Raw genomic sequence first — 15,847 nt, forward strand, 5'->3', positions numbered from 1 at the left:
AGGAGAGTCTGAGGAGCGGGGTGGTGAAAGAGAATTCTCCTTTTCAATTACAGTACATCCTTGCCTTGTCTTTTATGGTGGCTGGCAACGTGCCATTCTTAGTCAGCAGCTCAAATTGACCGTAGCCAGGAAGCACAAACAATTCAACAATGACAGAAACTTTTATTTTAAAACGTATTACACAATTTAATAATGCAACCAAACCATATTACACACTTGAATAATGCAACAATTCACAAGCATGTACTGTATGTGCTGACAATTAAAGGGTTTATTTTGTCATCTGTAGGCTACATTCATTATATTTTAGCTTCAGTACAAAGCACAGAGTTGCTATATCAGCATTGTCTTCTTCATTAGCCTATCAAAAATGAACAATTAACCCTCTCATATGAATAGAAAAGTACAGTAGGCCTACCTTACAACATTACAACAAACCAGGCTTTATTTTTTATCAATATCATGCGAGTTCACTGTGATTAACCGTTTTATATGGAAACCCACCCCCTCCAAACAAAAATGCCTCATGATTTGTCAAAGTGGACAATTAGTCTGTTCTCAGTCTGATTACCACAGCTGCCGGTAGCCTAGAGAAGCCTATGCGCTCTGATCCCATCTGGACTAGGGGAAACGTCATGTTTTTATAGCCTCAGCTATGTAGTTGTAGCCTAAAATAGGCCAATTTATTTGTGTTCTGAGAAAATGTGATTGTGATCAAATGTGGTTTATATTCACACTTCGGTTGCCTAGGCTACCTAGGCCTTTTTAATACAAAATTATTGACTGGAATTAATCAATACAATCAACACAATAGTGATGACATACTGTATGAGTATCTTTTTAATGACTTTTAATTACAGATTCGAAGAAGATTTGGAAAATGGGATTCACTAGAGACTTACTCATACCAAGTGGATTCAGATTCAGATCAACTTTATTATCCCACCAGGGGGACATTAATTTGGTCATGTGCTTACAAAGACAGTACATAAAACATGACACAGAAACTACACGTATGACATGTTTCGACTAACTTTACCGATACTATTAGGATGTATTCATTCGTCTGCATGTTTTGACCGCCCTGGAGCCAGTGGATTACTGAACAAAACGCACCAACAAAACAGGGTTTTTGGGACATAAAGAGGGACTTTATAGAACAAAACAAAAATGTATTGTGTAACAGGGCGTCTTGTTATTGCAACCATATGAAGAAGATCATCAAAGGTAAGTGATTCATTTTATCACTATTTCTGACTTTTGTGACTCTTCTACTTGGCTGGAAAATGTTTGTATGCTTTTGTAAGCGGGGCGCTGTCCTCAGATAATCGCATGGCGTGCTTTCGCCGTAAAGCCTTTTTGAAATCTGACAAAGCGGCTGGATTAACAAGAAGTTAATCTTTAAATCGATGTATGACACTTGTATATTTTATTTTGAATTTGGCACTCTGCAATTTCACCGGACGCTACCGTCCCACCTGCCCAGAAGATAATACTCGCGCTGGTAAAACATTGGACCATAGACCATAACTCAACTTTTTGAAATGCCTACAAGGCCATCCCTTTGGCAAATCTGATCACAACTCTGTTTTTCTCTACCCTTCCTATAGGCAGAAATTCAAATAGGAAGTACCCGTGCTAAGGTCTATTCAACACTGGTCTGACCATTCGGAATCCGTGCTTCCAGATTATTTTGATCACGCGGACTGAAATATGTTCCGGGTAGCCTCTGATAATAACATAGACGAATACACGGATACGGTGACTGAGTTCATCAGGAAGTGTATAGGGGATGTTGTTCCCACTGTGACTATTAAAACCTACCCAAACCAGAAACCGTGGATGGATGGCAGCATTCGTCAAAACTGAATGTGCGAACCACCGCATTTAACCATCGCAAGGTGACTGGGAAAATGGCTGAATACAAAACAGTGTAGTTATTCCCTCCATATGGCAATCAAACAGGCAAAACGTCAGTACTAAGTGGAGTCACAATTCAACGGCTCAGACACAAGACGTATGTGGTAGGGTCTACAGACAATCAGACAAAGTGAAAACCAGCCATGTCGCGGACACCGACGTCTTGTTTCCGAACAAGCTAAACACCTTCGCCCACTTTGAGGATAACACAGTGCCACCGACACGGCCCGCTACCAAAGACTGTGGGCTCTCCTCTGTGGCTGACGTGAGTAAGAGAATTGAGCGTGTTAACCCTCGCAAAGCTGCCGGCCCAGCGGCATCCCTAGCCACGTCCTCAGAGCATGTGCAGACCAGCTGGCTGGAGTGTTTACGGACGTATTCAATCTTTCTCTATCCCAGTCTGCTGTCCCCACTTGCTTCAAGATGTCCACCATTGTTCCTGTACCCAAGAAAGCAAAGGTAACTGAACTAAATTACTATCGCCCCGTAGCACTTCTGTCATCATGAAGTGCTTTGAGAGACTAGTTAAGGATCATATCACCTCTCCTTACCTGACACCCTAGACCCACTTCAATTTGCTTACCGCCCCAATATATCCACAGACGAGAAGGTAGAGAAGGTGGAAAGCTTCAAGTTCCTCAGCCTACACATCACTGACGATTTTGATATGCTCTACCCACACAGACAGTGTGGTGAAGAAGGCGCAACAGCGCCTCTTCAACCTCAGGAGGCTGAAGAAATTTGTCTTGGCCCCTAAAACCCTCAAACTTTTACAGATGCACCTGTCAGGCTGTATCACCGCCTGGTATGGCAACTGCACCACCTGCAACTGCAGGGCTCTCCAGAGGTTGGTGCAGTCTGCCCAACGCATGACTGGGGGCAAGCTACCTGCCCTCCAGGACACCTACAGCGCCAAATGTCACAGGAAGGCCAAAAATATCATTGAGGACATCAACCACCCGAGCCACGGCCTGTTCACCTCGCTATCATCCAGAAGGCGAGGTCAGTACAGGTGCATCAAAGCTGGGACCAACAGTCTGAAAAACAACTTCTATCTTAAGGCCATCAGACTGTTAAATAGCCATCACTAGCCGGCTTCCATCCGGTTACGCAACCCTGCACCTTAGAGGCTTTGTGCCCTAGATACATAGACTTGGAATCACTGGCCACTTTAATAATGTTTAAATAATGTTTACATACTGCTTTACTCATCTCATATGTATATACTGTATTCTGCTGTATTTTTGTCAATCTAATATTTATATATTTCTTAATTCCATTATTTTACTTTTAGACTTGAGTGTATTGTTGTGAATTGTTAGATATTACTGCACTGTTGGAGCTAGGACACAAGCATTTTGCTACACCTGCAATAACATCTGCTAAAAATATGATTTGATTTGAAATGGCACCCTATTCCCTAGTGCACTACTTTTGACCAGAGCTCTATAGCGAAAAGAAAGGGAACAGGTAAAGATTTAGTGTGGAACACAGTAAGATGACGAACACACACTTCCTTCTCCGTAACCCTCTGGGAATGTCTCATCCAAAAGGGTGTGTCCCAAAATAGCACCCTATTTCCTTTACAGTGCACTACATTTGACCAGGGACCATAGGGCTCTGCTAAAAACTAGTGCCCTATACAGAATGGAAATAGGGTGCCATTTGGGACACATCCAAGAGAGCTGAGACAGGAGCGCTTGTGACCGTGTAGAGTTCCTATCTGACCTCTAACCCAGAGGTGACAGTGACATCACCTAGGCCCGGTGACAGACGGGCCAAATATGTCTATAGACTTCCGTAGAGTGATCATGCTGAAGGAGCCACCGTGGACAGAGAGGTATTCATTTCCTGTGTTGAAGAGAAAGGCAGGATGCTGTAAACCAGCCAATCACCTTTGACCTGGCGTAGCTGTTGACGAGGCTGTGAGTGTGTGTCATTTCCATAACACTACCAGGGTTCTGTCACAGCTACACACGCGCTCGCTCCCACACACACGGCTTTGTGTGTGTATAGCTGTGACAGGACCCTGGTAGTGTTATGGACATGACATACACACTCACAGTCTCGTCAACAGCTACGCCAGGTCAAAGGTGATTGGCTGGTTTACAGCATTGTACCTTTCTCCTCCACTCTGTTCAACACAGGAAAGCTCTGTCCACGGTGGCTCCTTCCGACAGAATTATCACTCTACGGAAGTCTACAGACATATTTGTCCTGAGAATGTTGTAAAAAAAATCGCATACAGAGGTCGGCATACACTGATCTGATTTTTTAGCACAAAGTAGCCAGAATATCCCGTCTTTACTACAGTAACAATTAAAGGTAGGCTCAGCGATATGACTTAGATGCAGAAAGGAAACAGCATAGAGGGTCAATTTCTGCAACAACTAAGTGCGTTAAAGCAGAAGGCTCAACTTCTCAGCTGTTTTGGTCCCTTGGCTGCCATGCTGTAACAGAGTGACGCAAACCAATGCACATGCACAGATACTGTGTGTGACTGTGTGAGAGCCAAGTGTTGCATCTCTCTCATACCAATATCTGCGGTACTTCTCATGGTAATGTCATTTAGGTGAATCTACATTTAAGCAAGATTTTGCTTCATTAACAAATTAGCTGAATGGCATCCTTGCTAGTTTTTTGGGGGAAATCTGAACGCTGACAAACACACAAACAAACACTATTTTTTTTGTTCCCTTTGAGATGGATATTGATTGATCCACATCCCTATTTAGAGCCAAGCGGCTAGATCGTAATTGGAATTGATTTCTTTCATTGATCTGTTCAGGACAGGTGCCAGCTAACGTCATACGGTGTTGTGCTTCTGTTCCTGTGTGTCCACTCTGCGTGGCGCTGAATACCATGGGCTTGAGTCCCAAATGGCACCCTATTGCATATGTGGCGCACTACTTTTGATGCACAGTATATTGAAAGCAGCTGCTTCCACACAGGTGTGGTTCCTGAGTTAAGGAAGAAATGAACATCCCATCCCATGGGTAGCGTCGTGTATAAAAAGGCCCAGTTGCCCGTTATTTTTGGTTACCATGTCTAGAAGAAATCATCAAATACGACACTTTATGTTGGTGTTTCCTTTATTTGGGCAGTTACCTGTATGTGTACTGTATATAGGGAATAGGGTGCCATTTGGGACACTCAGTATGTTCTGCCCTCCCCCACTGCACTACACCTCTGTGGTCTGTCTTGTAAGAGTTAAAGCTGAAGAACTCCGTCCTCCTTTCTTCCTCCCCATGCAGTCGCTACCTCCTTGTTCCCTCCCTCCCTCTATCTGCTCTGGGATAAAACAAGTAGTTCTGCAAACACTGATTTTAATTTCCCCCCTGACCGACCCTGCGCTCCTCAGAGAGACGGCAGAGATCCTGCTCTACACACACACACAGACACACCTCAATGTCCTGGACGAATCCCTAACCTCCACAGGAGAAATTAGTGTTTAGTACGCATGTAGGAAAAAGAAATTGAGCACAGATGCATCTTTTTGAGTACACTCACGACACAAACAAATATGGAATTATCTGATTCCTTCCCACTTGGTGGATACGTAGAATGCAGCTCTGTGTTTTTGATATTGAAATGGCATGTGCAGTCAGATTGGTTTTAGTGTAGATAATTCCTGATACCTAGTGTACACACTCATACTAAATACCACACAGGTCCTAATATAATTGAGGGTCTGGTACCACAGACACTCAGAGAGCTTTTGTAGAGGAGAGTACCGTGATTATGGAAAGGTGGCTGGGAACATGCTCGCTGGACATGGCCCCCCCCCGCATCCTGCCCTTATCTAGCAGAGATCCAGAGCTTTCATCCTGGCTAAGACCTGGGGGAGGTTGGCCTGGCCTCCACTGGGCCGGCTGCTGCTGTTGTCCCCCCCTTCCCTCTCCCCCTGACCCTCCATTCCAGACCCCCCTCCGTCCTCCACCCGTCCTCCTCCAGCCTGTGTCTACATCCCAACTGGCATCCTATTCAATATATAGTGCACTACTTTTGACCAGACAATAGTAGTGCACTATGTATGGAATAAGGTGGCACTTGGGATGCAGCTCTTATCTTTCAGCCCCAGATGAGCACTCTCACCTACAGGCGGGATTACATGTCTCTCACCAGGCCTGTCTCTTTGTGTGGTTGCTGTACGGCTCTCTCCCTGTAAGTCCTCCTGCTGTTTGAAGGTTCTGTTTGTTCTAGCTCTGCTTGAAGCCCCAGGTTTTCTTGATAGATTTTTTTTTTTTACTACTAAAAGAAGCAGAGAATCAAGAGAAGCCTCCTCTCTCTTTATTCCACTGACTGAGACAAGACCAGCACTGCTCCATCTGCTTCATCTAATCTTATTCATTGTGATCTAATAGGAAAAGCTGATCCTAAGTCAGCACTCCTATTCTGAGACGCTCCATACACACTACCCCTATTTATCGGTTGCCTTGTGGATGAAGATAGAATTAACACAATTCAGTTAATTTCATTCTCTGTAATTTCTTGTACTGTTTGTTCTTGTTTATTCAGGACATCTGCCTTGGGACAGAGCCATGACCAGTCTGGAGCCAGACAGAAGACTGGACTCCACACTCTGACTGAAACCTTCAAGCACAAAGTAAGTCGGGCCAAAACCATAACACGATCAAGGGCCAAAACAGTGGAGAGAGCGAGAGGAAATGCATAATCCTAGACCACAACATTGTGCTTGATATGCCCGTTCTTAACTGGGTCGTCATTACAACAAATTATAGGCCTATGTTCCCACATGTCAACCAATCAGGAAGACATCAGATCAGCGGCCGGTCTGTGTATTGTTTGGGCGACTGGCTGCTGTCCCTGTCTGGTTGTGTCTCAAACGACACCCTATTCCCTATATATTGCAATACTTTTGACCAGGGCTCATTTGGAGCTCATTGGGGATTCAGCCTCTGTCTATCTGTCTGCAGCACAACCATGCTTACATGACCCATTGACCGCTGGGCCTTATCCATCCACCATCCATCTGATCCATCCGGGCCTCCTCAGCACATTCCATTCCACGCGGATGGATACGTCAAGTGAACCGGTCCGACTAGAGCACTGCCATGGCCCTACCGTAACCCTGGCGACCTGGCTGTTAACGTAAACACCAGGCCTGACCTTTCACCTCTCGGCCTTACCTACTTATCTGGGTAACCCTGGGAAGGTCTGGCCCAGGCGACATAGCCACGGTTTCCTGGTATTTCTGTCTCGCTTTCTGTTTATCTGTCTGTCTCTCTCACTCTCTATATATTCTTCTACTGCCAGGGAAGCCCTGTCCATCTGTCCTCAGCCCATCCCTGACCCCTGAACCCTGTTAGATTTTGAAGCCTTGCACTAGATTAAGTGTCTCCGTTTGTGACCTCATGTTCCCCTTGAGACTTTGGAAGCGACGTCTCTACGGGGAAAGACGAGGAATATGATGCTGATGTAGAAAGCTTGTTAAATACAAAAGTAGTATATTGAGGTTAATTCATACAGTATAAACACATTATCAGATACAAATAAATGGATTACTGGCAAATGTGTTTTATGTCAAGAGTCACTGCTCATACTCATGTTGCTAACCTGCCCTGTATTATCATTGATCTCATCCTTGTATGTGTGCTCACTTAATCAAAATGCCCTCCAAAGGAATGACAACCGCAGAAACAACAACCACAAAGCTGTCATATGAGCCCATGTTGGGAGGAGCAGTCAGAAATCTGTGGGGTGGGATTCATGTTGGTATAACTCCTCCTGCTTTCTCGCTCCAGTTAACCCCACCAGCTTGCCTCTGGGCCGACCCCATGTTTGTCTGCTGCTGCTCAATGCGGTGCTCATGTCATTATCATCCGACGCAGGTGTGCAGGGGAGACCCACCTAATGCACTACTATATCACCACCCCCTAATTCACAATACACTACCCCCTGATTCACCACTACACCACCCCCTGATTCACAATACACTACCCCCAATTCACCACTACACCACCATACTAATACCCCCTACCATGAACTGAGAGAGTGGACGATTTGTTACAGGGATTTACTGCCTATTCACTATCTTTCTCTCTCTCTCTCCCTCTGTTTTTCTCTACATTTTTCCATTTTTTTCTTGCTTGCTCTCTTTCTTTCTCATCATCTGCGTAGCAATAATGTGATTGACACTGGGGACCTCAACAGTGAGGCCCATCCCCCCAGGGTAGGTCGACATGTGGCTAATGGGGGGAGGAGGGAGGGTTTTTGGCATCCTCATTCTGCAGATAGGGAAGGGACGCACACAGGAGAATCCCTATACGAGAGAGAGAGAGGGAAACCAGAGAGAGAGAGGGGCCTGAAGAAAGGCAGAAGAGGAGAAGAAATTAGGTAGTTATTGAGGGGGGGCGAGGAACAGGGTGCAAAGCAAGACATGGAAGGTAGAGAGGAGAGATGGAAGGAGGCAGTTCTTGTATTTAGATTTGGATCTTGAATTTGTGGTTTAAACACACACTGACTGGACAACAGGATGTAGCTAGCCTGAGGCTATAGTCTTCATCAACACCACTCCAGTCCTCCTGTCTGTCTGTACCACCAGTGTACTTCCTGTGGCAGCCCTGGGCCTGGTCTGGAAGGTCATCTGATGGGTTTTCTTAAAGCAGCACACACATCCTCTGGAACTAGGGCTGTGTCTCAAATGACACCCTATTCCTTATATAGTGCACTACTTTTACTCCATAGCACTGACGACTGCGTCCAAGATGTCCGACCGTTGTTTTCAACGTAATCTACTTGCGTTTGCATATGCCGATTTTCATGCACCGTCTATAATACGGGTTGCATCCGGTTTACAGGGCCCGGCTTCACTTGCGCACCAGCACTCAGTGCTCACAGGGAGCAGCGACGACGTCGTCACGCCATCCAAGAACATGGTAGACATTGGATGCATTTAAAATGTTATCTTCGGCTGTGAGGGATGGGGGAACAAAATTGTCCTCCGCGACAATTCTTTGAATAATTCAATGGATGTTTTGTGCACTAAGATGATGACTAAAGTGTCTTATTAGGAATTTTCTAATTTGACTTATCTATGTGGCCATCTATGGAAATTGTCTTTCTGGACCGGACATCAGTTAAACTGCAGTACCGAAGCAAGACTTTAGAAACGGTCGAAACTGTGCTTCTAGACCAGAACCCTGGCCCCTTGGTCCATGGGACTCTGGTCAAAAGTAGTGCACTATATAGGGTGTCATTTGGCACGCACTTTAGGAGCGTAGCTGCAGCTACTCCTCAGTTATAACACAGCAGCTGAAGTGGTGTAACACTGCTATCAATTCTGATCAACTCAGAACACTGAACAGTTAGTATCTACTAATTTTATTCTCCCTCATTCTCCATTCCATCTCGTCGTTGTCTTTGGTTCGCAAGACTGAGTGAGAACAACCTTTCCTGTGAGAAGTCATCAATCTGATTCAAGCAGACAGCAGGCCCACACGCTGCCTGTGGTTGGTTGCTCGGCTTCGTCTCGGCAGCATAGCTTTCATAGTTCTATAAGGAGTTTTCGGGAGGGAAGGTGTGAGGCCCCACTCTCCTTTCTGTGGGTGGTAGGCTTGGTGTCAACAGACATCTTTGCTTTGTGCCAAACTGGGGGAGAGGGAATGGGGGAGAGTAAAGGAGTGAGTCTATATCGTGCCCCCCTTTATAAACTCCCTCCCTTTATTCCCTCCCTTTCTCTTGGGATTCAACTGTAAACTCAGAGTTGATGGGAGGAAGGTTAGCCTGCCACTGTCAAAATCACTCTCACACGAACACACACACACACACACACACACACACACACACACACACACACACACACACACACACCATTTGAACCCCCTTCATGTCCTGGGAGCATCCTTGATATCCCACCTCACTACTCTACTGAACGCCTGGCCAAACAGCCAAACTCACAGTTGAATTGGAATCGACTATCCAAACAGAGGGGGAATATTTTCAGTTGCATGGAGTTAAGATGCTGTGTGGACACTGTATACATATTCTGCTCTCACTCAGAAATACTTCCAGGTGTTGAACAATGTGCCTTTGACTCTTTTTTTTCTTTTTTTTTCTTGTTTCCCTCTTTTGAAATGAAAGCAACCTTTGGTTCAGCCCATGTCCTTTGAAAGTCGATAGAATGGTTGGGTGTAGGTTACGTGGGAGAAATGATACTGTGAAATGTTTCCCTTTTTATTGAAATCTCGAGCCTGGTGGTTATTCTGAATGTGGCTGGTATCTTGCACCGAACTTGGACACATTAACCCACGGTAAGGCTGGTATTGAAAGTTGGATACATTTTGGGGGGAAAATTCAAAATCATTAGTTTACAACCACGTCCAGTCGAAACATTCCGCTGTAATTCTTTTTAAGCAGGTATGTGGATATTTGTTATACTGAAATGGAACTACAGTACAGATGTCAAAAACCTCCAGATCAAGTTCATTCACCTTTTTATTAAATAGTATTAACCATTTACTTGGACACCACTTAGTTTGTTCAACCCTTTCTTGGGATTTTTATCTTCGATGTCCAGAATTACAAAGCCTACTTTAAAATCATAATCCCTGGTGTTGTACTGTGAAATATCATTACTCAGTATGGGACATTCGGGTCTGAGAATGGGGGGGCTTTGTTAGTGAGGCTGTTTTAGCCCCACAGCCAGGGCCTTACTAATGCTGGTCAGGAGAGAATGAGGAGTGAATATCACACACACACACACACACACACACACACACACACACACACACACACACACACACAGAGAGAGAGTAACCCCTCTTAATGTGGTGGTAAAGCTCCTGCCGGTCTTGCCCTAGGGCAGCTTTCACACTCTACTGACTGATCCGTCCAGGAAGTATGGGGGGCTACAGAGAGGGTGGTGGGAGGTACAGGGTGCACCCCGCCGAGCCACAATGGTAACCAGGCTGCACGCTGGGCCCAAATCAAAGGGGGCACTCCATCTGTTCCTGGGGGTAGATTGTGTGTGTGTGTGTGGGGGGGGGGGGGGTTCAGTGTGCAGGTGAAACCACATGATACTAGTTATTGTGGAAGCCTTAGACATGTTTGTGTTAGTGACAACGTCTGCCTACCTCTGTCTGTTTCTCAACTCAGGATTTATCCCAATGGCACCCTATTCCCTAAATAGTGCACTACTTTTGACCAGAGCCCTATGGAACCTGGTCAAAAGTAGTGGGCCATATAGGGAATAGGGTGCCATTTGGGATTGCAGCTTGTGTCTCATCTAGACTATGAACCGCTGTGTAACGACCCCATTAACAACACTAAGGTCAACCCTCCTGTTGAGAACATAATAATTGGGGACTGTGACCAAAAATGCTACGTTGGGGAATACTTCGCTAACTTGACTGTTGTTGTTGTATTGACAGACTGAGACAGGTCTAGGTCTAGACCTCCATGCCAGGCCAGATGATGAAGAGCCTCCAGTTCAGAAGCATCGCCCCCAAGGCCCCAGCAGCGGTGGTTCCCTCCCCAGCCGCCATCCTGTCCTGCCAGCACCCCTCTGCACTCCCGGAGGCCGCCTCCACAGCCGTCAGCCCCAAGTCTATCCTGGTCCCGGCCCAGAACTATGCCCTGATGCAGGTGGCAGGGCAGGAGGGTACCTTCTCTCTGGTGGCCCTGCCGCCCTCCGTATCCCCTCAGTCGCCGCAGCAACAACTGCAGCAGCAACAGCCAATCCAGAAGAACCTGAAGCTGCCCATCCCCAGGTACCAGCCAATGAGGACCAAGAACACCCCGGAGAAGGTCAAATCAGCCACGCCCACTGCCGGTGGCAGCACCAGGGGGGTGAGGACACCCACCAAGGTTGCATTGACAACCCGGGACCATCGGTCAATAGCAGCCATAAAGAAGAAGTTGTCATTGGCTGAGCCCAAGGAGGAGCCATCAGAACAGGTCATACTGATCGACAACTCAGCCTCCTCTGAGCTCTCCGCCCTCACAGCCCTGCTCCCAGACAACGCCATGCTTTACACTGGCTCTCCGCTGGAGCGAATAGCAGTGGTGGACACCACCCCCGACCACCGGTCCACTCCTGCCCACGCTCCCTGCCCTGTCACCAGCATGCTGCAGAACCTCCACTACCCATCTGGTGGCATTACTAAAAGTTCCCCGGTCGAACCATCACAGGATGAGAGCAGCGGTAAGGTTGCCATCAGGCCGTGCCAACCCAAGCCTGTAGCCCAACAGCCCCATCCACAGCCAGGTAGTAGCAGCATCACTGTCCTCTCTCCAGCCATCTTCAGCAAAGCTGTCCAGATCATTCCCTCCCCACCCAAGGGCAAGCTGCCCATCCTGCACTACTCCATGATGAAAAGCAACCTCATACCCGCCTCCAAACTCAACCTCAATGCCATGTCCCCCAAGAAGGCTTTCCCTAGCCAGCCCGACCTCTCCCCTTATCCCTCTGATCCCCAGTCCAAGACCCCGGAGACTGCTGAGGCCCTATGTCAGAACCACATGCCAAACTCCCTGCTGCAAAGCCAGCCTCAGGCCAAGACCACAGGCGCCCTGTCGCTGCTGGGAACACTACAGATCCAGAAACCATCAGGCAAGAAGAGGGGGAGGAAGAGGAAGACAATGGAGGACATTCTGGCCTTTGAGGCGAGGAAGAAGAGGTCCTTGTCATTCTTTCGGAGGAGGGTGCCAGAGAAGCCTTCTGTCTCAGCCGTCATCTCCTCCCCGCTGTCTAAACAGCAGAGGGAGGTGGACATCTCTAAGAAGTACCGCAGCATCAGACCCAAGCCTCACCACATGCTGCTGATGGAGACTGTACCCCAGCTGGTCAGTCTGCCCTCCCTCACCTCCTCTGACAGCCTGGATTCAGAGCTCCTCGTGGGGCATCAGCTCTCTGCCGAGGCCCTGGAGCCCGGTCCTCCCCAGCCCCAGCCAGCCTCTACCCCGCTATACCTGAAAGGGGGCCCTTCTCATAGGGTCTACCTGGGCAGTAGCCAGCCCCTCCACCGCTGCCCTACCTGCAGCCGCTGCTTCCAGTTCAAACACCACCTCCAGAGCCATATGAACAGCCACACCAACAGCAGGCCTTACCTGTGTCCTGTGTGTCGTAAGGCCTATGCTCACTCTGGCTCCCTCAGCACCCACATGAAGCTGCATCACTCTGACGGGAGACCGCGGCGGACACTTCGCTGTGACTTCTGTGAGAAGGCGTTTGGCTACGTGGGTGTGTACTTCGGCCATTTGAGGGAGGTGCATAAGGTCATCCTGACCGTGGAGCCGTCCGTCAGCCAGCATGAAGACGACGTGCCTGTGGAGGGGTGGGTACCTAAATATTCAGCATTATTAGCAGTACCTACATACTGTTAGGAATTGAAAACCAGTCAATGTGTCGAGAAATGCTAGATGCAAAAAATAAGGTGAACAATGTAATAGAACTTTAACAGATGTAGACAGACGTGTTCCTCTAAGAGGTTTGCAGAAAATCTCACCCCCTCCAGCGGAGAGAGCAAACCTAAATATTCCTTATCTGTTGGTTGTCTCATCCTTCCCTGTCCTGAGTCAAAACATTCAATCAAGGCTGAGACCTAGAGGTTGAATAGACTATACATTTGAAATGTCTTAATTGCTTAAGGACAAAAAAATTTTTATTTTGTGGCTCAAGGGCCCAGATCTCAGTTACTAAAACCTGCTTTGTGGTGACCTCTGGCCTTAGAGGGTACTTGGAGGCCAAATTCCGATAGGGAATAATCAGCAGAATATCTTAACAATACTGGTATATTTATCTCATCAATAGGACTCTTGAGTCTTGACGTTTGGTCACTGTGACCATTGAATGTCTTAGAACAGTGGTTCCCAAACTTTTTATAGTCTCTTCAAACATTCAACCTCCAGCTGGGTACCCCCTCTAGCACCAGGGTCAGCGCACTCTCAAATGTTGTTTATTGCCGTCATTGTAAGCCTGCCACACACACATACGATACATTTATTACATTTCTAACTTAAGAATGATTGATTGAGTTTTTGTCACAACCCGGCTAGTGGGAAGTGACAAAGAGCTCTTATAGGACCAGGGCACAAATAATAATATAATAATAATCAATAATTTTGCTCTTTATTTAGCCATCTTACATATAAACTTATTTGTTCATTGAAAATTGTGAATAACTCAGGTTAATGAGACGGGTGTGCTTGACAATATGCACATAACTCTGCAGTGTTGGGTTGTATTGGAGAGAGTCTCAGTCTTAAATTATTTTCCACACACAGTCTGTGCCTGTATTTTGTTTTCATGCTAGTGAGAATCCACTCTCACATACAGTTGAAGTCGGAAGTTTACATACACTTAGGTTGAAGTCATTAAAACTTGTTTTTCAACCACTCCACAGACTTCTTGTTAGCAAACTATAGTTTTGGCAAGTTGGTTAGGACATCTACTTTGTGCATGACACAAGTAATTTTTCCAACAATTGTTTACAGACAGATTATTTCACTTATAATTCACTGTATCACAATTCCAGTGGGTCAGAAGTTTACATACACTAAGTTGACTGTGCCTTTAAACAGCTTGGAAAAGTCCAGAAAATGTAATTGCTTTAGGCGCTTCTGATCTAAAGCAATGAGATAATTGACATAATTTGAGTCAATTGGATGTGTACCTGTGGATGTATTTCAAGGCCTACCTTCAAACTCAGTGCCTCTTTGCTTGACATCATGGGAAAATCAAAAGAAATCAGCCAAGACCTCAGAAAAAAAAATGTAGACCTCCACAAGTCTGGTTCTTACTTGGGAGCAATTTCCAAACGCCTCAAGGTACCACGTTCATCTGTACAAACAATAGTACGCAAGTATAAACAACATGGGACCACACAGCCATCATACTGCTCAGGAAAGAGACGTATTCTGATTCCTAGAGATGAACGTACTTTGGTGCGAAAAGTGCTAATCAATCCCAGAACAACAGCTTGGACCTTGTGAAGATGCTGGAGGAAACGGGTACAAAAGTATCTATATCCATAGTATAACGAGTCCTATATCGGCATAACCTGAAATGCCACTCCACAAGGAAGAAGGCACTGCTCCAAAACCGTCATAAAAAAGCCAGACTACGGTTTGCAACTGCACATAGATCATACTTTTTGGAGAACAATCCTCTGGTCTGATGAAACAAAAATATAACTGTTTGGCCATAATGACCATCGTTATGTTTGGAGGAAAAAGGGGGGAACTTGCAAGCCGAAGAACACCATCCCAACCGTGAAGCACGGGGGTGGCAGCATCATGTTGTGGGGGTGTTTTGCTGCAGGAGGGACTAGTGCACTTCACAAAATAGATGGCATCATGAGGTAGGACAATTATGTGGATATATTGAAGCAACATCTCAAGACATCAGTCAGGAAGTTAAAGCTTTTGTTGCAAATGGGTCTTCCAAATGGGCAATGACCCCAAGTTACTTTCAAAGTTGTGACAAAATGGCTAAAGGACAACAAAGTGTAGGTATTGGAGTGGCCATCACAAAGCTTTGACTTCAATCCTGTAGAAAATTTGTGGGCAGAACTGAAAAGGCGTGTGCTGTCAAGGAGGCCTACAAACCTCACTCGGTTACACCAGCTGTGTCAGGAGGAATGGGCCAAAATTCACTCAACTTATTGTGGGAAGGTTGTGGAAGGCTCCCCGAAATGTTTGACCCAAGTTAAACAATTTAAAGGCAATGCTACCAAATACTAATTGAGTGTATGTAAACTTCTGACCCACTGGGAATATGATGAAAGAAAGAAAAGTTGAAATAAATCATTCTCTACTATTATTCTGACATTTCACATTCTTAAAATAAAGTGGTGATCCTAACTGATCTAAGACAGGGTATTTTTACTAGGATTAAATGTCAGGAATTGTGAGAAACTGAGTTTAAATGTATTTGGCTAAGGTGTATGTAAACTTCCGACTTCAA

At 46.1% G+C, this 15,847-nt stretch overlaps 1 protein-coding gene across 3 annotated transcripts in view; it reads left to right on the plus strand.

Annotated features, from left to right (window-relative positions):
• Window positions 1-15,847, plus strand: part of LOC139420424 (zinc finger protein 438-like) — a 94,679-nt gene that overhangs the window by 73,120 nt on the left and 5,712 nt on the right. For all 3 annotated transcript variants that reach the window (XM_071170535.1, XM_071170536.1, XM_071170537.1), the window contains 2 exons: window positions 6,439-6,526; window positions 11,313-13,217. In XM_071170535.1, the coding sequence (XP_071026636.1) occupies window positions 11,341-13,217 (1,877 nt within the window). In that variant the 5' untranslated portion in view covers window positions 6,439-6,526; window positions 11,313-11,340. The remainder of the gene's footprint in view (window positions 1-6,438; window positions 6,527-11,312; window positions 13,218-15,847) is intronic.

This window comes from Oncorhynchus clarkii, chromosome 11, assembly GCF_045791955.1.
Source record: "Oncorhynchus clarkii lewisi isolate Uvic-CL-2024 chromosome 11, UVic_Ocla_1.0, whole genome shotgun sequence".
NCBI lineage: Eukaryota > Metazoa > Chordata > Actinopteri > Salmoniformes > Salmonidae > Oncorhynchus > Oncorhynchus clarkii.